General features: G+C 42.0%; 1 protein-coding gene and 1 long non-coding RNA gene across 6 annotated transcripts in view; one reads left to right on the top strand and one right to left on the bottom strand.

Annotated features, from left to right (window-relative positions):
- Window positions 1-23161, bottom strand: part of LOC109885457 (PHD finger protein 21A) — a 42282-nt gene extending 19121 nt beyond the window's left edge. For 2 of the 5 annotated variants that reach the window (XM_020477305.2, XM_020477327.2), the window contains exons 1-5: window positions 22914-23161; window positions 17661-17716; window positions 14518-14616; window positions 13290-13322; window positions 12087-12152 (exon numbers count right to left, since the gene is read on the bottom strand). In XM_020477305.2, coding sequence (XP_020332894.1) covers window positions 12087-12152; window positions 13290-13322; window positions 14518-14616; window positions 17661-17702 — 240 coding nt within the window. In that variant the 5' untranslated portion in view covers window positions 17703-17716; window positions 22914-23161. The remainder of the gene's footprint in view (window positions 1-12086; window positions 12153-13289; window positions 13323-14517; window positions 14617-17660; window positions 17717-22913) is intronic. The other 3 variants (XM_031808978.1, XM_020477335.2, XM_020477312.2) reach the window with 2 other exon arrangements.
- Window positions 1858-2833, top strand: LOC116358248 (uncharacterized). The gene is made up of 3 exons (XR_004206134.1): window positions 1858-2380; window positions 2571-2680; window positions 2798-2833. It is a non-coding gene; the product is annotated as an uncharacterized LOC116358248 (long non-coding RNA).
- Window positions 23162-27067: the final 3906 nt, after the last annotated feature.

The following is a 27067-nucleotide window of genomic DNA, read 5'->3' as shown; positions in this document are numbered from 1 at the left end:
GTTTTGATGTTGGTGTGCTGTGCCTTTTTTTCTCCACACATAGTGTTGTGTGTTCCTTCCAAACAACTCAAATGTAGTTTCACCTGTCCACAGAATATTTTGCCAGTAGCGTTGTGGAACATCAAGTGCACTTTTGCAAACTTCAGAAGTGCAGTCGTGGACAGCAGTGGCTACTTCTGTGGTGTCCTCTCATGAACACCTTTCTTGTTGAGTGTTTTACGTATCGTAGACTCGTCAACAGAGATGTTAGCTTGTTCAAGATATTTTTCTAAGTCTTTAGCAGACACTCTAGGATTCTTCTTTTAACCTCATTGAGCAATCTGTGCTGTGCTCTTGCAGTCATCTTTGCAGGACGGCCACTCCTGGGGAGATTAGCAACACTGCTGAACTTTCTCCATTTATAGACCATTTATTTTACAGTGGACTGATGAACATCGCTTTTAGGAGATACTTGTGCAAGTCAACAATTCTTAAACTTAAGTCTTCTGAGATCTCTTTTGTCCGAGGCATGGTTCACATCAGGTAACGTTTCTTGTGAATAGCAAACTCAAATTTTGTGAGTGTTTTTTATAGGGAAAGGCAGCTCTATACAACATCTCCAATCTCGGAACTGACCCTGTACATAGCTTACTTACATTCTTCTTAATTCAATTTTTTGGTGTGTTTTTTTGTTCAAGTTACTTTTTTTAATAGTCCTACTGATATTGATTACTGCATCGTTGGGAAAGAGAAGGCAAGAAAAGCATTTCACTGTACTTGGGCATGTGACAAAAACTAGAAATTTGAGTTTCTCAAGATAAATAGACGGCATCCATTATAAATGATGGCATCCAGTATCAATCATCAACATTCCCTAAGATGTATCTTTTTCCATAAAAGCCCGATCCTGTGCATCGTCATTGGCTGAAGGCCTGCTGACTCTGGCTTTCCTCTACCTCCATAATCTCTTCCTCATCTTTATATTTTCATTTTTTATCTTCCTCTGAAACAGGATGAAATGTGAGCGGCACATCTGGCGCTTTCCAGCCATGTGGAGGGAGGTCTGGTTGGGCTGGAGCAGCCTGCCTCCGTCCAGCCTGCCTGCCTCCTCTCAGCCTCTCAGGTGTGAGGATTTATCCCCTTGACAGTCTCCCCTCCCCTTTTGTGCTGATGGTATTTAAACAGCATGTTGAGCCCTTGATTGAAATTCCTCTCACACTACCTCTTGCCTCACAGTCCTCCCGCGCTCTCCCTCTCCCTTATTTCTCGCTATCTCTCTGAGCTAGAACTAAACCCATCACAGACACACATTAACACTCTCCTCTCACTCCATCTGGGCAGATCCATATGACACATACAAAGCCTCCCTACTGCAGCCAGTGTGTGTAATTGTAACACATACTGGCATGTTTGCACATGCACGCACGCACACACAAAGAACTACAGATTACATTGGGCTATCTGTACACACACAGTAGCAAGGGTAGGCAACCCTGTTCCCAGAGTGCAGAAGGTATTGCAGGATTTTGTTCCAACTAGGCAACTGAACTAATTGATTATCTCAGTGACTGGCTAAATTCAACACACCTGGTCTTCCAGGTCGGTTCAATCAAAACCAGGAAGTGCACGAGGAACTCCGGGTGCCTGCGGAACTGCCGACCCCTGCAGTAGACTTCTGTTGTCTTTCTCAGTTAGACGCAGGGCTTCCCAACCCTCTCCTCGGCCCCACCCGACATTTCACATTTTTGTTTTAACCCTACTGGCACACCTGATTCAATTAGTCAACTAATCACCAAGCCTTTGATTAATTGAATCAGTTGTGCCAGTTTAGGGTTAAAACTCAAATGTAAAACATCTGGGGAGGGGGTTGGGAAACCATGAGTTAGGGGGCTACTAACTGTCCTTTTGTTTCGCAACAAAGAATAGTGAGGAAGTAATCACCACCAGAGGATGCAATGCGTCAGCAACAATTATTCACTGCTCAAAAGACCCTATCACCACACATACGCAGTTACGCCCACACAGTCAATTCAAAAGTACCAAGTGTCAGGTAGAGCTGTATTGTTTTGAGATTATTCTCACACCACAGCTGTCTAATGAAGTCAAGGTCATATTTTCACTCTTTTCACATGGCAACAAACTGACAGAGATTGTGTGGAAAATACTGAGATGAACGAGTGAAAGATGATGACACTTGATATTGATGAGACATTGAGTGTGACAGGAAAGGAGGAGCGGTGATCCTGTCCTAGCCTGACATCGCGTAGCTCCTCTACACAACCCCTTTCCCTGTGCCTTTCATTATCACCCGATATAGTTATAGTCAATTTCCCTAACTGTCAAACCCTCCGCTGCCAAGACAACGCTCTTCATGGAGACAGAGTGACGAATGCATATTACAGTAAGTACGAGTGTGATTTAAAACAAAAACGCAACCAGGCCACCTCAGTTGCACTATATTGTGGTGATTTCATACCACATCGATATCCATCTACCCTGTTCCATTGTTACTTGACATTATCGCATGACATGATTAGTTACATTATGAAAGGATTGCTTGACAATAGTAAATGGTAGACATTTTCTTACAGAGAGTGAATAAAACCGTGGTCATCCCGTCAGTTCCTCTCACCAGAGCCTGAAGCGGAGGTTAAAGTCAGAGCTACCGTGAGATGGCATCATGGCGGACAACAGGCGAATTGTAAAGGATCTGGGATCCTGGGATATTTACTATGCTGTTGTGCGTTAAATGGTAGTAATTAATTACAATTAGCCGGGGAGTGTTGAAGACAATGCAGCTTCTTTTTTTGTATTTCAGATAGGAGTGGAGACAGAGAGGTTGAACAAGAGGGCGGTAAGTAAATGAATCATAAGTTCTCTAAAAGCATACACAAGCATAGGAGTAAAAAAAGATATATAAATTGATCAATTGCATAGTAGTAGCTAGTAGCGGTTTTAGGCGACAATCTGCCTTACTTAAACCTCTGGCAAAGCAGATCTACAGACGAACCTGCACAGTTCTGTTTAGTGTCAAACAGGATACGTGTCACTACTATTAATGGAATCATGGCTGGCCACAGTACACAGCACCTTCACATGTTGTCAGCCTTATAGCTAAACATAACCCAGCAGACCTAGCTCTACGCCCCCCCCCCCCCATCCTGTTCACAACAACTAGAGCTAAAAATCTGGGTGGAAACAACAGTAAAAGCTCTACAGTCTCCTCATGAACACACACAGCCCCTGGCACAGTGCACATCACTGCCAGAATTTAGTATTTACTCAGCAACTACATGCATCATGGGGTAGGCGCTGCTCTCTTTTACTCAGTCAGTCTCTCAGTCAGCCACAGAGCACTGTGAAAGTGGGTTAAGCAGGTATAAAACCTCTTCTCTATCCAGACAGCCCTGCTCCCTGCAGATACGCTCTAGTGGGGTGGGAGGAAGTGCAGGGCACTGAATACGAATCTACTTTCAAAGTACAATGTGCTGAACAATGTAAACTGCCCCCTGAGCAGGAAAAGGATTAGCATTTCCATGAATGTGTTAAATCTGGTTCATACTTAATTTCTAAAATCAATTTACTGAGTCTACCAGGAGCAGTGCTTTATCTGCTTTGATATAGATAAAGCAACTAATAGTATTAACAATTGTGTGACTTGTTTATTTTCTTCTAACATTTTCAAAATAATTTACATTTTAATTTACCTTTATTTAACTAGACAAGACAGTTAAGAACAAATTCTTATTTACAATGACGGCCTACCCCGGCCAAAGCCTAACAATGCTGGGCCAATTGTACGCCGCCCAATGGGACTCCCAATCACAGCCGGTTGTGATACAGCCTGGAATCAAACCAGGGTCTGTAGTGATGCCTCTTAGCACTGAGCTGTAGTGTGATTCATACTCTTTCGTAATTACCTCCAGCATTTCTTGTATGACACACACTGCAAATCCTTCTTAGTACAGAATAGGAAACAATAGAGAGGAAACCGAAAACAGCATCCATCTACCCACTTACTCAACAAGCTCAGTGTCTTTAGTCACCTTCAAAGCTTCTATACATGGCAAACAAATGTGTTTTTGGAGGAACTTTTCAATTGAGTCAAAGACTTTGGCCTGGTCGCTTATTCAGCCTGAGCAAATTTTAATCTACCGGGAGGATGGAGATTTAAGGATCGGTGAACTAGCAGGTGGGGGTCATTAGTTTTAAGAACACGGCGAGGAAAGCACACCCCAGGAGGTAGTACACGAGGCTCATTTCTGTATTTTCACTGTATTAGTCAGACATCAAGGAGATTATCCCGGATTGTAGTTTTAGGTTTCCGGGGGCGGACAGAACAGGCCTGCAGTGGAACAGTGCGGGGGCATGTCTTAACGAAACTCCTCCCCACACAGCTCCCAGAGAGCACGGTAGTTGGCCCCACTCTCCCAGTGACAGCCAGCCAGGCTGCACCCTTTCTCCTGCTCTCCTCTGGCCTGCCACAGTCTCCTCTCCAGACCACACAGCAGGGAGCATCTGTGTGGAAGAGTGGAGCTGACATTCTAACACTGAGAGGCACCGTGCTGCTGGATGATAGCACGTCCTCCTGTCACACACACTCCCTCCCTCTGCTTTCAAGACGGTGACTTAGCAGCGTGCTGCCGCAGCACTTCTCAGGAATAGGGATTTTCTTTTCAGGCTTTGATAGACGCATTCTTCCCCCGTTAGCTTCTAAAGTGTCGAGGATGTTCTTAAACTGGCTGTAGGGTAGAATGGAGGCGTAGCTACTTCACCAACCTTTGAACTGTAAGTGGGAAGTGGGAGAAGTCAGTGAGGGGGCTGGCTCTTTACTCTCCTCTCTGAGACGGAGCTAGATGTCCAAGGGAGATATGTCATCACTCCCTGGGAGGTGACCGGGAGATCACTGACATACAGTACACCTGTACCGGCCACAAGCGCAACCGTGATCGCCCTAACCGTAAGCGCCAACAGAACAAAAAAACGAAAAGTTCTAGGCAGCTGCTCAGAAAAAGACTGACTCTGTGCCAGAAATGACCATATGGCTCACCTGTTGCTAAGGAACAGTGATCACTGAACCCTGTGCAGGCTAACTCCAACGCAGGTATCTAACACAGAGAAGAGATAGGAGTCTGCCTGGTGGGCTGAATGTAATGTGAATGCTTCTACTGTGTGTGGTTTCAAGGTGTGAGGAGGGGAAAGTACAACTTGATGTGTGGTACAGCCTCAGAGTGTGGTAATAATTTAAAAGTATATTAAAAAGAGTCAGAATACTTTATTTGATGTATATTCAATTGGACATTACGTGAAACAATGCTTGTCTGCATATTTTGCATTTAGAAGAGAGCAGCGGAGGACGACCACATATTGTATGCAGGGATTTTTTGGGGGTTCATTTCAGGACAATACTGTGAGTCATCCCTCAACAACACTAAAGCACTTTTAGTTTCCAGCTCTTTTTATGCCCAACCTTCTCTCTCCTCCCTACCTCCTTCTTCTCTTTCCTGGGCACACAGCAGAGACACACGTCCAGATTACGTGCATGGAGGAGCAGCAGTGATAATATCTGGGCCTCGCAGCAGGGACTCTCGTTAGAGGCTGCAAATACAGCTCAGACTGAGTGCCAGGTTACCCCTGCTGTACCAAGCCCAAACCAAACTGCACCAGCCTTGAACCAGCCCCAAGTATTCCTGAACCATCCCTGAAGTAGCCATAAAACAGCCCTGCCCAAAAATGCCCCACTAGCAAATCTGTGTCCCCAGGGGAATAGAAGGGCATAGCAAGTCTGTGTAAATCCATTTACAACATCTTGATAATGTGTGTGACTTAAGAACAATAGCATTGACAATAGATGGGGAGCAGGTTCTTTCCTTGGCATCAATGTTTTAGTCCTTCCAGTATTTAGCATATTATCATATGGTCTTTCTATTCCTCATGTTTTCACAAATGGCACAAGTGCAACTAGCTTATCAACAGCTGTGAGGCTTTTACAGTGAGCCATAACGTCACATGTCACAGCCAGTCTGTCTGATTCCCCTGTATTCAGTCCTGGCCAGGCCAGTTGAGACCTGCCCAAGCATTCATCGCAGTGCCATTTCTCTGGATCCACAGGGCTCCGTCTCCTCATAAAATGCCCCGTACTATTCAAACCATTGAGGCAGTCAAAGAAAGGACAGACTGCAGCTAAATCGATTCAATTGTGCCTCGTTTCTGTGCCATGGGTCATTATTTCTACGGTGGAGGAGCTCAAGGTGTTTTATTATCCCTGGGTGGGAGCTAGGGAGCCACACAGGCAGACAGGTATTCCGAGACAATAGAGCTTCCTCATTTAAAAGGAGAGCCTTTTAAATGAATTCTGCAGGGCAAGTTGAATAGCACACCTCTTAAAAGAGGAAGGGACCACCACATAGTATCAATAAATACAGAATGCTGCAACTTTACTCCACTGCTTGAAACCTGCTTGAAAATATGGATAAATCCTTTGCCAACTCACAAAGAGACATAAGACACCAGCTCACTGACACACACAGCCTCCCTGGAGTGTATTATTAGAGAAGGGAGGTTCAGCACTTTCTGCTCCCATGTGTCCCAAGTTTATCAGGTTCAGGTCTGACCAGAGGTTGAACCCATTTTATTCTCACAAACATCCTCAGCGGTATGCCTCTCGAAAGCCAATCAAATGTCACCTGTGGGAAAATGAGACAACTCTCCGACATCAGCGCTACCATAACGCTCAGAAACACAAGACAAGCTACTGAGTCTCTACAAATCACAACGAAAAGCGACTTCCCTCTTCCAGAGTAAAAAGGATTTTCAGAGGAATATTCAGATTATTTGCCTTTATTCCAACGGGGAAGTCCTATTGAGACTAACGTCGATTTCACAAATGAGCCCTGCGCCATACAAAAACAAGCACATACAACAGGGAAGTACAGGTAAACACAACATATAGACAATATACACATTAAGATACAATACACATTCATTTAAAACTAACACATTCTTCATGATAAAAATCAGCTGTCTGAATTGTCCGAGGGACTTCAAAGCATCCAATCGAAACATCTTTCGGGGATTACTTGGAGGGCTTCCTGCACAACTGCAAAAATCAGACTGTAGCCTTGTCACAGCCCAGTCAGTAGTTGGGTCAATTGCATACGCAATAGTATCATCCGCATATCGATTCAAATGTAAACATTTTAACAGATTGACCAATAGCATTTGTATAAATAGTAAAAAGAACAGCTCCTAGTATCGGCCCCTGCGAAATGCACGGCAGTTTATTTTAAATCCAAGAAGTGATGTTGAAAGAACTGCGCGGTAAATCCAGATTATAACACATCACACCGACAAATAGACACAGTACTGAGAGACGATTGACCAAAAAACTGTAAAATAAATAAATATATATATATATTGTAAATGGAGGACAGGGGAGAGTTAGGAAGAAAATACAGGAATCAATAAAATAATTGACATTTTTAAGGGTTTTCAACTGTGCTAAAGACAACCCCAGTCTGAAATCGATGGCTGGATCATTGCAGCATGATTTATAGAAGCACAGCCTGGCTGCTTCCATAGCCCCGGTGGGGTGACATCCCTGGAGTTGAGCCTTTTCATTAAGTGAGTGAGAGAGAGTTTTCTACATCTTTTCAGTCTACACAATGAAAACTGCTGATGTGTGGAACTGTAATAGTCTCTTTCAGGACATTGTTAACTAAACGGTTTCTGAAAAAGTTTCTCCGCTCATAAAATAAGTCATCGGTGCATTATGGGGGCTAAGCGAAGGTCCTAACAAGAACGAATGGCATATATGACCTTTTTCAAAAGCTTGTTAACAAACAACGAACTAATGATTTATACGTTTATAAGCAGAACGTCAAATGCTGTGTTACACAACTTATCTGTCAAGATTGACAATTCTATTCCTCACGAGCTTTGCAGTATCTAACTCCTAATCAAGCCAGTCCAGCAAATAAGTCAGCTAGAATCCTCTCGAACAACGTGAAACACTAGATGAAAACAGCTCAGGTCCATTGAAATGGAATCCAGGTTTCTCCACACACAACCAACCTGACCTTCAGTCAGCACTTTAATATTTCATTCCTTCTGGTTACAATGCAGTGGTGGAGGTCGTGTGGCCAAAAGCACATTGGTGTGACTAATTTCAGCGGAGAATCCTCAGATTGAGTATTTGTCTTTCACATAGTGCTAGAATGAAGTGACCCTCTCAATTTACCTTTCACCACTCCTACCTCTATTCATACAGACAATGAATAGTTCAGTATGATAAAAAATGTAAATGCTCTATGGATATAATCATCTAATCGTTCCGGTCTTATACGCTACACTCATCTGACATCGACTCAGTGGAGGCCCCGCACCTCATAGAATATAAATCAGCTGCTAGTGTGAATTTATAAAAAACACTTTTAAAAATTCATAGCTGAGCTGCTGAAATACTTGGCCTGAGCAGCCTGCCACCCTTGTTAAATGAACCTGGTATTATTCACACTCCGTCAGCAGGTGTCCCTTTCAGCACCGGGCAAGATACAGTACTGAGAGCGTTATGCCTGAAATGCCCGAACTATGCGATGTGGTAGGGAGTTGTAGAATATTGGACTTTTTGAAACTAAATAGTTGGACCCGTTCCAAAACCGACCTGGGGATTTCCCAACCAGACCCAATACGCATAAGATAACTTTTACAATATAGAGACCAGTTCCAAACGGACCTGAGGAACGGACCTGGGACCAGGCCCGGTTCGATCTGAGTGAGGGAAGCAGCAGAAAAATAACATTTAAACTTTATTAACCGGAGCTGATAAAGCACAAGGGGGGGGGGGGGGGTAGAGAGAAGTGACGCTCTAGCAGGGGCCAGTGCTGTGTGTGTAGGCTACTATGAGTGTGAGCGAGTGACCGGGGAACAGGGAGGAGGAAGGGAGAGATGAGAAACTGCAACCAACCAAGCCGGCTCACACTATAGTAGACTAATAGCTGCCATAGCTAGGTTATTTATATGTAATACCTGTCATCAAACCTGGAGAAGCTAGTTAATCTAGCTAGCTAGGCTAATTGAGGCTGCATGCGCTTTCTCGTCCTACACAGTTACTAACAACAACATCTCCATTCATAATATAATAGTAGCAGCCTACCTGTCGGCTTTAGGTCGTTGTAGCCTATCCTTCTCCTTAAACGTTTAATGAATCTTCCAATGAATAGATATCTCCTAACTTTTTCCCCACGCAGAGGCTCTATGATTAGCCTATTGCAGCTTTGATGGCTTATGATTGGCCAACAACAACAACAACAAGCTACACGTGCCACCTACGTGAAAAGCAAAGAGCAGCAGCATAAATTATACAATTTCTGTCTCACTCTCTCTACTGCAGCAGTTGCATTCAAAACTATATGGGTCCTTCTGGAAAAGTCAGTTAAAAATTACACATACCCGAGACCCGAGACAATCATATCAGATCTGACCCATGACATTATTTCGAATTCTGGTTCTGGACTCGCTTGTGTATTTGGGTACAGGCCCATCCCTGATCAGTTACCCATCCCTGATCGAAGTAGTTGATAATTGGTATTCAACAGTCATAAAAGTATGCCTTATTTACTTTTATAAACTACTAAAATAGTGATTTAGTCATAGTATAGGCAGCTCTATAGAGATGACTTGGAATGAAATAATAAAGTCCTCAAGTAAAACCAATGTAATATACACAAAAAATATTTAATTCAGATATAGTAAGATGAATAAACGATGGGTAATAACTAATAAGTATCAATGGGTCATTACCATCGTTGAACTTTTATTCATTGTTTTATTCTGTGTTAAAGGATTCAACCAACATAATGCATAGCACATTTAAATGCTTCAAATTATTCAATCGAAACCCAAAGACCGTAATATTTTTTATTTTTTATAATCGAACCAAAACCGAACCGACCTCATAAATCAAAAAGCACTAACCGCTTAGCACTAATGCACACACACACACACACACACACACACACACACACACACACACACACACACACACACACACACACACACACACACACACACACACACACACACACACACACACACACACACACACACACACACACACACACACACACACACACACAATCCAGTAACAAATATATGTCAAACATGTTTCCCTTAAGGAGCCTCAAGGTGTGGAGCAACTTCATGTAAGTTAAATAATGAAGACATTGACTCCATGTAAAGTGAATACAGGAGAGACTGCAACAGCAGTGTTGTATTAATAAGCATATCTTGAGGGGGTAATAAGAATAGACTGAGAAAGTGCACCGCCACAAGCAGTGTCTGGATGGGACTATGGGGATGCAGGTTTGATGCTAATTCCAGTAAAATGCTCCCCTTGATTCTCAAAGAAAAAGCTCTCAATCGGTGTTGAACTTCTCTTCAGATCAGATACCCATGCATCCACTGCGAGTATGTGACCAAATATTCTCATAGCATAACCGTTAAACAAACATAAAGCTTAAGGGTTCTCAAAACTAAGACAGCAACACAGACTCAATTAAGGTACAACAAAAGCTTCGGCCTCTGCACAAATAAAATGGCAATTATTTTTCTTTTGAAAGTGAATCCAGGCCCTTCCCAAACAGCTTTTAAATTTGACGTTTTAAAAACCTCTTTGGTTGAGCCGACAGAGGCCCTAGACTAGAGAGAGGACGATCGATAAGTGACAGGTGGAAAGAAATGGAACACTTCTACAGGAATCACACCCCTTCATTTAGTCTGTAAAGAAAATTAGACACCAGGGACATTGTAAACAGAGGTTCAATAGAAACCTCTATCATTCCCAAGACTTCATTAAACCACAATAACAGGGTAAGTTTATATGCAGCAAAGTGGTTAAGAGGAAAAACAACATATCTCCAAAAGTTTAGTTTGACTCAGTTCAAATCGCCAAAACAAAGCCTCTTACAATAATATGTTAATGATTGGTTGAGGGGCAAATTCACTAACACTAGCCTGCATGCATGCCAGTTGTACTTATAAGTCAATAACAAATATACTGTATATACTGTACATCAGTGGTGGAAAAAGTACTCAACTGTCATACTTGAGTAAAAGTAAAGCTACCTTAATAGAAAATGACTCAAGTAAAAATCTATTAGTATCAGTAAAATAGTACTTGAGTAAATGTTTTAAATATACTTAAGTGTCAAAAGTAAATGGAATTGCTAAAATGTACTTAACTTTCAAAAGTATAAACCATCTCAAATTCCTTATATTAAACAAACCAGACGTCACAATTGTTGACGGATAGCCAGGGGCACACTCAAATGCTCAGACATAATTGACAAAGTAAGCATTTGTGTTTAGTGAGACCGCTAGATCAGAGGCAGTAGGGATGACCAGGGATGTGCTCTTGATAAGTGTGTGAATTGGACCATTTTCCTGTCAAAATGTAACGAGTACTTTTGGGTGTCAGGGAAAATGTATGGAGTAAAAAGTATATCATTTTCTTTAGGATTGTAGTGAAGTAAAAGTTAGCAAAAATAGAAATAGTAAAGTATAGAAAACAACTTAAGTAGGACTTTAAAGTATTTTTACTTAAGTACTTCGCACCACTGCTGTACATAGGTCCTATAAACTGTTAAAGTCTCAAATGACTCTTATCTCTAACCATCCCATGGTTGTCAATGGATGTGAATGTTAACAGCTTCACAAAGAGTGGTGCTTTTTAGCACCATGAAACTGGATCAGTCAGACACCTGCTCTAAGTCCCTAGCCTGAAGAAGGAGACAAAACCCAACTCAAAGTGATCCTAGGCTCACACCCTCAACTGTACAGAAATCATCAATCACATGCAGAAGCATGCAGGACTCTTAGATCTGCCACATTGACTTGCCTAGGCCTACTCTCCAGAAAAAGGACAGAGAAGAAGAAAAGAAAGGATAGCTCTGACAGGAAGTGAAAGTAGGCTCTGTCATGTAGAGAACCTCTAGCATTTTAATACACAGTGCAGTAATGTAAGACTGGTAAAGACCTTGGTGTGTGCCAGTGTGATGGTGTATGAAATCCCAGAGCCACCACTCCCCTCTCCTGTTTCAGTTGCCTACCTGCTGCTCACTCAGCGCTGTGATCTTGGCTTGACGTTCATGGAGCTGCTTCTTCAAATCAGCATTCTGCAGCAAAAAAAGAAGAAGAGAGCAACAAGCCTGTTATAGCTCACTTACACATAGCTGTGAAGAATTGTTCATTCGTGACAGCTGAGTTGGGGTTTGCGTGTTATGTGGGGAGTGTGCCAAGCGCTGGGTGCTGTATTTGTGTGTGTGTGTGTGTAGGTGTGGTGTAAAGATCCGAGACAGCAGCTTTAACTAGCATGAAGTCCAAGTTAAAATGACTGTGCACACCGTTTCCCACGGGACGAGTGAAGTGAGGTGGAAAGAGTAATCCACTCCCCTCGCGTCACTGGGCTGCCACGGCTGTCAGCCACATGAGGGGGAACTCAGAGCTGGGATGTAGGGACACCGCTGAAATGTGGGATGGGCCGCTGCTGCTACAGCACTGAGTCCTCATAAAAGGGCTGCAGGATGATAAAGTATGGTGGGCGGATACTACAGAGATAGAAGAGCACTGGGGAGATTTCAAGGCAGTTCTCAACATTGACAGAGTAAAGTAAAAGAGGTGGAGTTTGGAACCAATCAAAAATCTCTGAGCCCCTGGGCCTCCCAGGTGGCGCAGTGGTTAAGGGAGCTGTACTGCAGCGCAAGCGGTGCCACCAGAGACCCTGGGTTCGCGCCCAGGCTCTGTCGTAACGGCCCGCGACCGGGAGGTCCGTGGGGCGACGCACAATTGGCCTAGCGTCGTCCGGGTTAGGGAGGGCTTGGCCGGTAGGGATGTCCTTGTTTCATCGCGGGCTAAGTTGCCACCTGGTGCGGCTGGCTTCCGGGTTGGATGCGCGCTGTGTTAAGAAGCAGTGCGGCTTGGTTGGGTTGTGTATCGGAGGACGCATGACTTTCAACCTTCGTCTCTCCCGAGCCCGTACTGGAGTTGTAGCGATGAGACAAGATAGTAGCCACAAAAAAAAAAAATTGGATACCACGGAATTGGGGAGAAAAAATTCAAAACATTATATCTTAACTGGTCTTTTTTCTGGTTTTCCTCTTAGGCTGTTTTAAGTCATATCTTTCAAATGTGTAGATTTTTCAACTGTGTAGATTTTGAGTAATAGGGATACTACATTCTTTCAACCCCAAAACATATTGTGTATTTGGGCCTAGCAATCTGGTACAACCACCTTTGTGACAGGAGGGGCTTACCTGTGGATCCTGTTTCATTTGGGACACTAGTTTCTGTGAAATCATAGAAAGACACATAAGTTATTAACAACCACATAACAAATGCATTGATACACCTAATATACTACAAGGAGAGAGGCTGTGTCACTTGTTCCTAACGTCACATGCTTCTTAAAGGTTAGAGAAAAAGGTTTTGCAATAGGTTTTTACGTTTCCTGAGCGAACGTTCCTTTTGCTCACCCCCCCCCCCCCCCTTTTAACGTTGCAGTACCCAATGCATTCTTGTTGTCACAGCCATACAAACTGTAGACACAGTGGCCCCCAGAGGCACCTTCCAATACTGCAACCTTAGAGCACATTCATGGCTCCCCACTGTACAAAACATTCCAGACAAACACAAGGAGGTACATTCAGTGGTTGCGAATAGGAACACCATACTGACTTACACTGAACATGTGGGCCTCTCTAATGTGATCACTCTCATTTTAATCAACACATGCCCTGTTTGCATTTTTGCTATAAGGAGCACATCTGGCTGGTGATAGAGGTGCGAGGATAAGCTTTCCTCATGTTTCTGGTTTCCGTATTTGGGTTGAACCAAACGGAGGGTATCATGCACCAAACCTCAAAACAGAAACATTATGGATGGCACAGAAATACAACTCAAAAAGACTACAGAGTACACACAAACTCTTAGAGGGATAAAAAGGGTTCCAAAAGGGTTCTTCGGCTGTCCCCATAGGAGAACCCTTTTTGATTCCAGAACCCTTTCCGTCTTTGAAAAGGGTTCTGCATTGAACCCAAAAGGGTTCTACCTGGAACCAAAAAGGGTTCTTCAAAGGGTTCTCCTATGGGGACAGCCGAATAACCCTTTTAGGTTCTAGGTAGCACTTGTTTTTCAAAGAGTGTAGAGCATACATTTACAGGATGAAGTATATTTTGACCCAAACCCGACACTAAACCATACTTAAAGGACAATCACTGAAGGGAGAGGCAGGAGGACACAGAGTAGAGAAGGAAGTGGATAAGCTGACAGATAGGATGAGTCGAAGGAGGAAGTATTCATGGCGCAGCCTGAGGGCAAGAATCTGATGGAGTGTAATGAACAAAAACCCAACCACATTCTGCCGCACTGTTGAATGTCTTATCAACTTTCCTCCCGAAACATGTCTGATCATTTCCAGGTGAATCAAGTGAACAAATGGTGGTTAAATGGCAGAAAAGCAGAGAGATGCTGTAGTGCTGTTACCTGATGAACTTGTATATCCGCTTTCAGGGACTCTTGGAGGGTCTGTAATTCCATCATTGATCCCTTCTGTCGGAAGCTCAGTCCTGGACAGCTTTCAGCCTGTTCAGCCAGGAAGATGGATATTTTATCCCTTCATTCAACAGGAATACTAATATGTCAACATAAAGACTTGTAAAAGTGAAATCAAGTTGTGCTTATAACAAAGCAATGGCATCAGGCCATAGAACACTGTAAAAATGTTGCCGTTATCCACGTTATCTTTTATCTACTTTTAAGGTGGACGTTAAAGTAGACATTTCCAAAACACTTCACATTGAAGTACACTTAATAGGATTTACAACATGTTTGTAAGCAGTTTATAAACATTTAATTATTTGTTTATAAACCTGTACACACACACATACTTTTTTCTTAAAGTTTAAAAGAGACGCATTTTTTTTGGTTTTCCCATTAAAAGGAGACGAGAATTTACTACAATTTCATGTGAATTCACAATGCCAGCAAAGGTTTGGGTCTCAGGGTGCGTCCCTTTCAGATGGTTAAGCGTTGCACCTGTGAACTACCATTACTTTACCTCAATTCCACCTCGCAAAGTTTGCAATTCACCAACTTCTCATTTAACTGCTCAAAGTATTGCCACACATCGCTGCTGTCGCTCGCCTTTCTCTGACATTTTTCCAACTGACGTGGTGGCGGAGATGCGACTCCAAAATAATTGATTCCTCGACTCCTTGCATGTCGACTCCCATTTCTGAGTGTCAAGACTGTGACTGCTGAATTGGGGTTTGCGTGTGCCAAGCTCGGGGTGCTGTATGTGTGGTGTAAAGATCCGAGACAGCAGCTTTAACTAGCATGAAGTCCAAGCTAAAATGACTGTGCACACCGTTTTCCACGGGACAAGTGTTTGTTTTTTTGGGAACTGAGGAGACTGATTAGTTGCGTACTTCCGAGAACAAAAACACTTGCAACTTTCAAAGCGACCTAGTGAGGGACAGTGTGGGAGGGGCACAGTATAGGCAGGTCAGACACCAAGCAGACAAAGTCAGTGCACTAGGCAAACTAGTGCACTAGGCAATCAAAAGCTGCATCTCGTAATGGTATGCTGTAACTCGCCATTTCTTGGGTTGCAATGTCTTGCAACTTCAGTAAAGCAGGGCCTATGATCAATGAATAGGCTAGGATATTCTACACACACTCACATCATTAGCAGAGAGAAAGAGCAAGCAAGCCAGCGCGAGGGAAAGAAAGAAGGTGTGCATACAGTGCCTTTGGAAAGTATTCAGACCCCTCAACTTTTTCCACATTTTGTTACATTACAGTTTTTTTTTTTAAATGTTACTCACCAATTTACACACAATAGCCCATAATGACAAAGCAATTAAGTTTTATAGAAATGACTGTATTCAGACCCTTTACTCAGTACTTTGTTGAAGCACCTTTGTCAGCAATTATAGCCTCGGGACTACTTGGGTATGACACTACAAGCTTGGCTCACCTGTATTTGGGGAGTTTCTCACATTCCTCTCTGCAGATCCTCTCAAGCTCTGCCAGGTTGGATGGGGAGCGTTGCTGAACAGTTATTTTCAGGTCTCTCCAGAGATGTTCGATTGGGTTCAAGTCCAGGCTCTGGCTGGGCCACTCAAGGACATTCAGAGACTTGTCCCCAAAGCCACTCCTGCGTTGTCTTGGCTGTGTGCTTAGGCTCGTTGACCTGTTGGAAGGTGAACCTTCGCCCCAGTCTGAGGTCCTGAGCACTCTGGAGCAGGTTTTCATCGGGGATCTCTATGTACTTGCTCTGTTCATCTTTCCCCTGATCCTGACTAGTCCCCTAGTCCCTGCCGCTGAAAAACGTCCCCACAGCATGATGCTGCCACCACCATGCTTCGCCGTAGGCTTGGTGCTAGGTTTCCTCCAGACGTGACATTTGGCATTCAAGCCAGAGAGTTCAATCTTAGTTTCATCAGACCATAGAATATTGTTTCTCATGGTCTCAGAGTCTTCAGATGCCTTTTGGAAAACTCCAAGCGGGCTGTCATGTGCCTTTTACTGAGGACTGGCTTCCGTCTGGTCACTCTACCATAAAGGCCTAATTGGTGGAGTGCTGCAGAGATGGTTGTCCTTCTGGAAGGTTCTCCCATCTCCACAAAGGAACTCTAGAGATCTGTCAGAGTGACCATTAGGTTCTTGGTTACCTCCCTAATGAAAGCCCCTTCTCCCCTGATTGCTCAGTTACGCCGGGTGGCCAGCTCTAGGAAGAGTCTTGGTGGTTCCAAACATCTTCCATTGAAGAGTGATGGAGGCCACTGTGTTCTTGGGGACCTTCAATGCTGCAAAAATGTGTTGGTACCCTTCCCAAGATCCGTGCCTTGACACAATCCTGTCTCGGAGCTCTACGGACAATTCCTTCGAGCTCATGGCTTGGTTTTTGCTCTGACATGCACTGCCAACCGTGGGACCTTATATTGACAGGTCTGTGCCTTTCTAAATCATGCCCAATCAATTGAATTTACCACAGGTGGACTCCAATCAAGTTGTAGAAACATCTCAAGGATGTTGAAGTCTTTCAAGTCTCATAGCAAAGGGTCTGAATACGTATGTAAATAAGGTATTTGTTGGATATTTTTAATACATTTGCAAAAAAAATCTAAAAATCTGTTTTCACAAAACATTGAAAGATACAGATACTATAACCATTATGGGGTATTGTGTGTAGATTGCTGAAAAAATAATCATATTTAATCCATTTTAGAATAAGGCTGTAACGTAACAAAATGTGGAAAAGGTCAAGGGGCATGAATACACACTGTATGTCTTTATCTGTATCTTTCAATGTTTTGTCTTGCATGCCTCGCAAATTCACCAAAGCAGCCTAAAGTTCACCTCCTCCTCTCTGGTTTTGTTTAAATTACACAACTTTCGAGGCCTTAATCCTGCCTATCGTCTAGTTAGGCTATAACACGTATAATAATATGTTGTTTTGTGAAAACTGCACTGTTATTTACATTTGCAGTTATTGGTTTTTCTTCATGTTAAGGATTGCATTTAAACGTTCACACACACACACACACACACACACACACACACACACACACACACACACACACACACACACACACACACACAATAAATGTTCATAGCTTTACCTTCACACAGTCTTCAGTTTTGAACACCATCCAATTTTGCATTGAGGGGGTGGCAGCTGTGACACAAAAAAGAGGCAATCAGATAAGCCACTCCACTTAAATAATGTTGCAGTGCGACGTCCAGCAGCATGTCATAGCATGGGCTTTCCTAACCCACAGCAGGGGCCCAAAACACTTGCTGTCCACTCTCTCTTCTCTCTCTGTAGAGCCCATTCAAAGACCTCAGGGCCCAAGGCTACTCCACTAAGTCATTAGATTGTGATGTGCAAGGAATATTCAGCATAATGTTTTGGAATAGTATTTTTCTGTTTTTGTTTTACATCATCTCACTCTACTATGCTTTGGATAGTATGGACTACCCTCTGCTCTCTAGGCCTGGTTGGGCCTTTAAAGTATTAAGAGTGATATAAACCATTTTCTAGTCTAGAGTAAAATGGATAAAACAAATGGAGTATTTTCTTTATGAAGACAGTTTGATAATCGTTGGCATTTAAATCCAGATTTTGATGTGTTCTGTACAACTTATTTAAAAGTAACCTACTGCTTTCTGATGATGGACTATAATGCAGAGAAAATAAAAAGAGATGAATGTGCAAACTCCCCAAAACATCCTACTAGTTTTGTACACGGTGTGTAAGCATTTCATAGTGAGTGAAAACTGGGAAAGAGAGCGAGTCAAATCACAGCAGTGTTACAGCCTCCCAGCCGGCGGATTGATTTCCGGCCAGGGCCTTTTGCCAAGAGAACAATAATAACATTGGGGCCATTACATGGGCTTACCACCTGGCTGAGTGGACTGGTTTCCTCCCTCTCCCATTCTCTGGCTATCTCTCTCTCCTGCTCTCCTCATATCCTTCCCTCACTATCCTTGAGAACATGCCAATTTCAGGGGAAGGGGGTATATAGGTAAAACACAGTCCAGGTGTACATTAGTGATGGGGGAATACGATACAGTTACATGTCACTAGGCCACATTTATTCGGGGGAAATAACTGAAGCCTGCAAATTACTTTTGTTTTGTTCAGATGGTAAATATTTATGTTTTTTTTTTTTGGTGCTGCTATACAGTGCCTTCGAAAAGTATTCAGACACCTAGACTTTTTCTACATTTTGTTACGTTACCATTAAAGATTGGGCCACGAACAAAAACATAAACAACGGTGCAAATGCATTTAATGCATAACATTTTTATGTGCAAATAGCACTTTTACTTCCATGGCTGATCTAAACTCATTTTATCATGCTCTGTCTTGTCTCTCAGCTGCAGACAAATAGTGAGCAATATGTTTGGAACATCAAATCACAATGTCGAATTGCAATACATATAGAATTGTGAGAATCGCAATACATATCATATCGGGTCCTAAGCATTGTGATAATATCGGAAGGTCCCTGGCAATTGCCAGCCTTAGTGTTACATTTCAGGAAGCTGAGCTACTACGTTTTCAAATAATCTAGCAGAAGTACACTGCTTTTTCATACTGTAGGTTACTAATTCTGTAAGGGTTCTAGTAATTTCAATTATGGAAATAGTCTATATCTCTTGATTTAGAAGAATATGACTTGTTAATACATTATTAAAACCACTTAGTCCATTGTTTTTGATATCATAGAAAACTTTGTAAACAATTTTGATTAGCTTCAAATTATGTTTAAAAAAACGTTACAGTATGTCGCTCTTATGGAATGTCATTGCTTGAACATCATAGCCTACAAACATATGATAAAAAGTGAGTGCTATTTGCACGTAAAAATGTAATGTATTAAATGCATTTGCACCGCTGTTTATGTTTTTGTTCGTGACCCATTCTTTGATGGTATGCACAATTATTAGAGTGAGGGTTAGGACATTGCAGTGAAAAATCTAAATCATCAACAGTAAGTTACTTTATTTTCTAAAACCTGTACTTTTTGCAGAAATCCTTGAAATTGTGCATGATACTCATACTAATGTTAGTACTATAGGTATAGTACCAACCTGGACTCAGGGGTATACGTAACATAATAAATGTAAATCCATAACACTCCAATTAGCATCATATGTTACATTTCATATGGTACGTATTAATTTGTGGATGTCCATCATCCATTTCATATGATATGTTACGAATTGCAATTTGTACAATACATGTTACAAATTGCAATTCGTGCAATCAGGGGTCGGAACTTTAAAAAATCGAATTGTTTCGTCCTGAACAGAACCATTATTTAATCTGTAAATGAAAGTTGTTAAGAGCAAATTGTATTTTTACGTAACATCATGGTTTAATCATAACGAAAGACAAGCACAAACACGGTGCTGCCAGTCACTACAGACAGACCAGTGTAGAGCAAGAGGGTGAAGGAAGCTTGCCTTGAAGCGCTGGGCATATTGTTGCATTATCTGAATTAGGCCCACAGAATTATACCTACAGAGGAGCAGCTTCTATGGAGGAACTTTGAATGTCTTTGAATTTCCGATTTGGTTTAACGTTGGACCAGAGCAAACATTAGCTAGCTAGCTAACAAGCTTGTTTGTGCAGAACAGCACTAGAATTAAAAACTAATCTTACCTTTTTGATGTCAGTTAAATCCAATGTGAAACTTGATAACTATAATATCCTTAACTAGCATTGAAAAAGTTAATCCATTCTTCTATAATTAAACATCTCTCCATAATTTCTGAATCACGTTTGTAATGTTGTCAGTAGACTCCAGTAACCTAAGCTTCTGAGGGGGAGGGGAAGGGGAAGGTAGCCTACACACACATCCACTGGCAGACAGTGAGGGCTTTGCATAGGCACTTTGTTGCGATTTTTGGGAAACTGGAAAAAAATGTCAGGAACGTAAAATAAATGTTATTAACTGGGTCCCAGACTTTTAAAATAATGGTTCTATTCTGGAACAATATAGATCACTTTCATTTCTGGTTCTGTTCATCAAATAATTTCATTCTTTTACAGTTTTCGATTCTGTTCCCTGAACCGGTTCCAACTCATGCGTACAATATGTTACGAATTAGCAAAAATGTATATGTTACTAATTCCAATTTGTTGTGGCTAACATTAGCTATGTGGCTAAAGCTAACATTAGCTAGGTAGATAACATTAGCTAGGCTAGGGGATAAAGTTACTCATACGGAAAACTAATGTATTATAATATGGGGCGGGGCAGGGTAGCCTAGTGGTTAAAGTGTTGGGCTAGTATCCGAAAGGTTGCAAGTTCAAATCCCCGTGCTGACAAGGTACAGATCTGTTGTTCTGCCCCTGAACAAGGCAGTTAACCCACTGTTCCTAGGCCATCATTGAAAATAGGAATTTGTTCTTAACTGACTTGCCTAGTTAAATAAAGGTAAAATAAAAAATATACATACACTCAGCGGTTTAGGTAAACCATCCCGTAACCGTTCGATTGAAGGTTAGAATGGGCAAAATGAGTGACTTCAGCAACTTTGAGCATGGTATGTGCCGGTTGCAGTATCTCAGAAATGGTGGGCCTCCTGGACTTTTCTAGGGTTTATTGATAATGGTGCGACAAACAGAAAAAATCCAGTCCTGTTGGCGAAAACAGGGTTAGGGCATGGTTTGGCCGGCAGGGATGTCCTTGTCCCTTCACGCTCTAGTGACTCCTGTGGCGGGCCGGGCGCATGCATGGTCGCCAGGTGTACGGTGTTTCCTCCGACACATTGGTGTGGCTGGCTTCTGGGTTAAGCTGGCATTGTGTAAAGAAGCAGTGCGGCTTGGTTGGGTTTTGTTTCGGAGGATGCACGGCTCTCGACCTTCGCTTCTTCTGAGTCCGTACGGGAGTTGCAGCGATGAGACAAGACTGTAACTACCAATTGGATACCACAAAATTGGGGAGAAAAAGGGGGTAAAAAAAACAAAACAATATCAAACGTAACATATCATATTCATTTGGATTTCCTGTTTTTACATTTACTATGTTACGTCTAGTCTATGAGACCAGGCTGGGCCTACATAATATCAAATCAAATGTTATTGTCACATACAAATATTTAGCAGATGTTATTGCGGGTGTAGCAAAATGCTTGTGTTCCTAGCTCCAACAGTGCAGTAAGTGAGTACAACTAAGTACCCTTCCTACACTGTAATTCCACGGCACCTGTCTAAATACATGATATAAAGTGGGGCCAAACACGAACGTGATGCAAAACTGGAAATGTAAACTACAGATGGGTCAGCTTATACGTCCTACTCCTAAAGTGACCTACTGGACAAGTCACTGAACCGGTCTGCCACTCAATCAAACTAAGAATAAGGGCCTCGATTAAGAAAAACTGATACAATATCAAACGTTCCAATCTCAGCCGGTCGAGTGGAATAGGGCCTACAACTACCCCCCACGATTTCACCAGCTAGGCCACATTTATTTGGGGGGAAATAACTGTATAGCGAATCCTGAGAATTAGTTATATATTGTTCAGTAGGGAAATATTCTTATTCTTTCTCAGAGTATGCTAGTATGTAGGGCACCAGGAGAAACTATCTCAGTGGACTTTATGCAAGCATAACTAAATTAGCTAAATATCATTCGCGAGCTGGAGTTCTTCCTCCAAATAGCAAGTTGGTTGTCCAATGAGAATCCACTTAGTTATGTTATAGTATTAACTCAAATATCACATGGTATTAACTTGCAACATAAATGAACTACGCAAGAACAGGATATACGTATGTTATACCTCTTTTGGAATAAAATACTATAACTTGTGTGATACGTTTTTTTCTTTTACGTGAAATGGTAACCTACTCAATAGCATTCACTAACGCTTTTGTGGCGCTATTACGTGTTACTCGTCGCGATACAGCGTTCCTTTACGAAAAAGAAACAGAGGGCAAGCAACAAAGCATTCGTTCAACTAAAAAGCAGACAAATCGACTTAATAACATAGACATCTGAAATGGATGACTGTCCGGTAGTTCATTACACAACAAAAAAACATTATAATTGTGCTTTGAAATTCTTTGCAAACGGTGTTTTTATTGTATAACAGAGGCGTAAAGCTTAGCGCAAGTTAGAATCAGCCCCTTTACGCACTACGTTCAATGCCCTCCAATAGCAAGGCACTTATAAAATATCACCCAACTCCTAGAATATGGATATATGAACAAAACGATTGCTCAGCGACTGCTTTCCCTCGACTAAAATGCGAATACACTTGATCTAAAACAACAATATTAATCAAATAATAAAGAGAGTAGCAGAGATGAAAATGAAAGTTCTTATAATAATAGAAAGATCCCGAGATGTTCTTACCCTCCTCTTTTACTCACTTGAGCAGCAGCCAACCCTGCTCTTCTCACACAAATTATTTAAATAAATATTTACAAACACCGTAGTACTTCTTCACCGAAAAACGCCCAGAGCGTGTATTTATCCACTTAATATCCAAATACACTCCATTGCATATGATGTGATTTTCCCGATAATTTTTCCCACTATTTAATTTGAGTATAAAGAGAAAAACTGAGATACAGAACAAGAACTCTTCGTCAATCTCATTCACCCCCCTATCCTGAGCACATTGCACATCAATGCGCGTAGGCAGAGTGAGCGAGAACGGGGCAAGGAAAACTAAGGGGCACTTAGCACAAAACAAGTCACCAATGGCTCTGATTGATTCAATAATATAATTAAAGTCTTAAATCGTTTCAGTATATTGTGATTGTATGCATAAATACAGATTAAATCGCATTTAGTAGAGGAACTACTTTATGTGACGGTGCGGCGAATTTATTTCACTTTGCCTAAGGAACGGAGGTGATTTGCCTCCATTGCCTAGGAAAAAAACCCGGATGTAGACTTGATGAAACGCTTCGTATGTAAAGTAACAGACCACTTTCACGAATTGTCGGACACAATTACCCCAACTCTTTGCAATGATATACCACATTCAGGAGCTTTGATCATAGACAGACAAAGACGTACAAATCAGACATTGTTACTTACAAATGTAAATAAAGGTACTGTTAGAATAATTGAGGTTGATAATGATGTAAGACTTGACCAAACTATCTGACACCAATAGGCGCGGATCGGGTGCGTGGCCTATTGCTGTCAGTAGTATAGTATTGTCAAATACGTGTATTTAGCAAAAGCCTTCAGAAAGTATTCACACCCCTTGACTTTTTCCATATATTGTTGGGTTACTGATTGAATTTTAAATGGATTACATTTGTGCCACTAATCTACACACAATACCCCATATTGTCAAAGTGGAATTACGTTTCTGAAATGATGAGTCAACCCCTTTGTTATGGCAAGCCTAAATACGTTTAAGAGTAAAAATGTGCTTCACAAGTCACATAGTAAGTTGCATGGATTCACTCTGTGAGCAAGAATAGTGGTTAACATGATTTTTGAATGATTACCCCATTGCTGTACCCAACACACATATCTGTAAGGTCCCTCAGTCGAGTAGTGAACTTCAAGCACAGATTCAACCACAAAGACCAGGGAGGTTTTCCAATGCCTTGCAAAAAAGGTCACCTATTGGTAGATTAAAACTATATATATTCACATCAAAAATAATTGATTAAAACACACTGTTTTGCAATGAAGGTCTACAGTAGCCTCAACAGCACTCTGTAGGGTAGCACCATGGTGTAGCCAGAGGACAGCTAGTTTCCGTCCTCCTCTGCATACGTTGACTTCAATACAAAACCTAGGAGGCTCACTGTTCTCACCCCTTCCATAGACTTACACAGTAATTATGATAACTTCAGGAGTAAGTCCTCCAACCTATCAGAGCTCTTGCAGCATGAACTGATGTGTTGTCCACCTAATCAAAGGATCAGATCATGAATCTAGTACTGAGAGTATAAGCTACAGCTAGCTAGCATTGCAGTGCATAAAATGTGGTGAGTAGTTGACTCAAAGAGAGAGAAAGATGATAGTAGAACAGTTTGGAACAAATTTATGTATTTATAAATGGAAGGAGAAGCAAGAGAGAGAGAGAGCGAGAGCTATACTTTGTGCTATTTTCTTTTTCACTTTCACTCAGCTAGCGAATGCAGCTAGCTAGTTTAGCCTACTCAAACACCCATCTCAAACAGAGAGGGATGCTACAATATGTTAGCTAGCTAGCTATGGCTATCCAACACTGGAACACTATGAAGTCAAGGTAAGTTTTGGTTTTATAAATTTATTGCCACCTGGGCCCGTTGATGTAACTGCTAAATTTGAGTGGGTTTACTGGCGCGTTATTTCTTTTTCTTCTTAGTTTGAATAAATTTTTTCGTCATATCCAATTACGATCTTGTCTCATTGCTGCAACTCCCCAATGGGCTCGGGAGGGGCAAAGGTCGAGTCATGCATCCTCCAAAACTTGACCCGCCAAACCGCGCTCCTTAACACCTGCTCGCTTACCCCCGAAGCCAGCCGCACCAATGTGTCGGAGGAAACACCGTTCAACTGACAACCGAAGTCAGCCTGCAGGTGCCCAGTCCACCACAAGGAGTTGCTAGAGCGCTATGAGCCAAGTAAAGCCCCGCTTGGCCAAACTCTCCCCTAACCCGGATGACTCTGGGCCAATTGTGCGCAGCCCTATGGGTTTCCCGGTCACGGAGGTTGTGACAGCCTGGGATCGAATCTGGGTCTGTAGTGATGCCTCAAGCACTGCAATGAAGTGCCTTAGACCACTGTGCCACTTAGGAGGCCACTAATGCGTTATTTCTAGTAGCTATGTTGACTTTGACGTTAGTTTTTTTTGCCTGGCCACAGACAGCTGATGAGTTGTGCACTAAAGTCCTGTGGAATGCTTTCAACACCTTGTAGAGTCCGTGTCCCGACGAATTTAGGCTATTCTGAGGGCAAAAGATGGGGGTGCAACTCAATAATAGGAAGGTGTTTCGAACCAAAATTCCTATACTATCTTAATCTATTAGGCAGATGGAGTTTTGTGACCAAGGTGATTCCAATATTGTTTTTTAAAATCTAGTAAAAGTAGAAAACTTTACAGACCATGAGTGGTCTTGTTGCACTACATATAATTACGAAATGAATAAGGGGTCCTTACTGTACAGTATAGCTGACCCTGCTCATTCCTGATTGATTTAGGATTTTATACAAATCTCCAGATTCTTTTAGGAATCACATTTTTGAGAGAAATATTAAAGTCACAGAGGGCTATTGCAAGAAACTATATACATAAGATAATTTTTCTGTTAATAATCATTATTGCTAGTTTTTAGAATTTTAAACTTTGCTCCGGACAAGGGCATTTCCAGGCATAGAGCCAACATGAATAATATTGAAAGTATTTTGAAAATTCCCCCAAAAATATTTTCCATGATCAAATTCCCCTAAATGTACATTTTAAGATCAAATAATGCAACAAAAAGGCCTCCCGGGTGGCACAGTGGTTAAGGGTGCTGTACTGCAGCGCCAGCTGTGCCACCAGAGACTCTGGGTTCGCGCCCAGGCTCTGTCGCAACCGGCCGCGACCAGGAGGTCCGTGGGGCAATGCACAATTGGCCCAGCATCGTCCGGGTTAGGGAGGGCTTGGCCAGGTAGGGATATCCTTAACTCAGCACACACCAGCGACTCCTGTGCAGTACACGCTAACCAAGATTGCCAGGTGCACAGTGTTTCCTCTGACACATTGGTGCGGCTGGCTTCCAGGTTGGATGCGCACTGTGTTAAGAAGCAGTGCGGCTTGGTTGGGTTGTGTATCGGAGGACGCATGACTTTCAACTTTCATCTCTCCTGAGCTCGTACGGGAGTTGTAGCGATGAGACAAGATAGTAGCTACTAAACAATTGGATACCATGAAATTGGGGAGAAAAAGGGTTAAAATGTAAAAAATAAATAATGCAACAAAATGAATAATTTTCAACTATAAAAATTTATTTTCCCTGCTGGAGAATGATTTTCCCGACTTCCAAGAATCTCTGAACAAATGTTCTGCTTTTCTACAAATTTTGCCATGAAGCTGAGAGAAAATGTTGCAGTTTTAAAGCAAATTCATTTTGGGGAGTTGGGGGCACCCTCGCCTTGTGGGAATTGAATGCCAGAACAGGCCAATATATAACAGGCCCTGTCCTACAGCTTAGATTAAAATACAGAGTAGTCCCTATCACACAATTAGACAGAAAACATGCCTACAAAATAAAATATGCCAATTTATTTAAAAGCAAAGGATTAAGGCATATTAATCATATCCACAAAACATGTGGATATTATCATATTCAACATCTGCAAATTCTAGCGTGAAATACTTTGAATTCCAGATCCATTGTATTATGTTGGAACAGCTTGAAAATAATCGATCCATTCTTCTCAAAATGTCAATGTTTGTATGCTAAAAGGGTGTGTATATTTTCCCATAGGCTAAAATGCAAGTTGGGTATTCTAGTTTTATTTTTTAAAATCCTGTTCACACAATATAGGAATTACTATTGTGATTAGTA

This window comes from Oncorhynchus kisutch, linkage group LG3, assembly GCF_002021735.2.
Source record: "Oncorhynchus kisutch isolate 150728-3 linkage group LG3, Okis_V2, whole genome shotgun sequence".
Lineage (NCBI taxonomy): Eukaryota > Metazoa > Chordata > Actinopteri > Salmoniformes > Salmonidae > Oncorhynchus > Oncorhynchus kisutch.
Note: the sequence above shows the minus strand (reverse complement) of the source record. Positions and strands in the feature narration are given on the sequence as shown.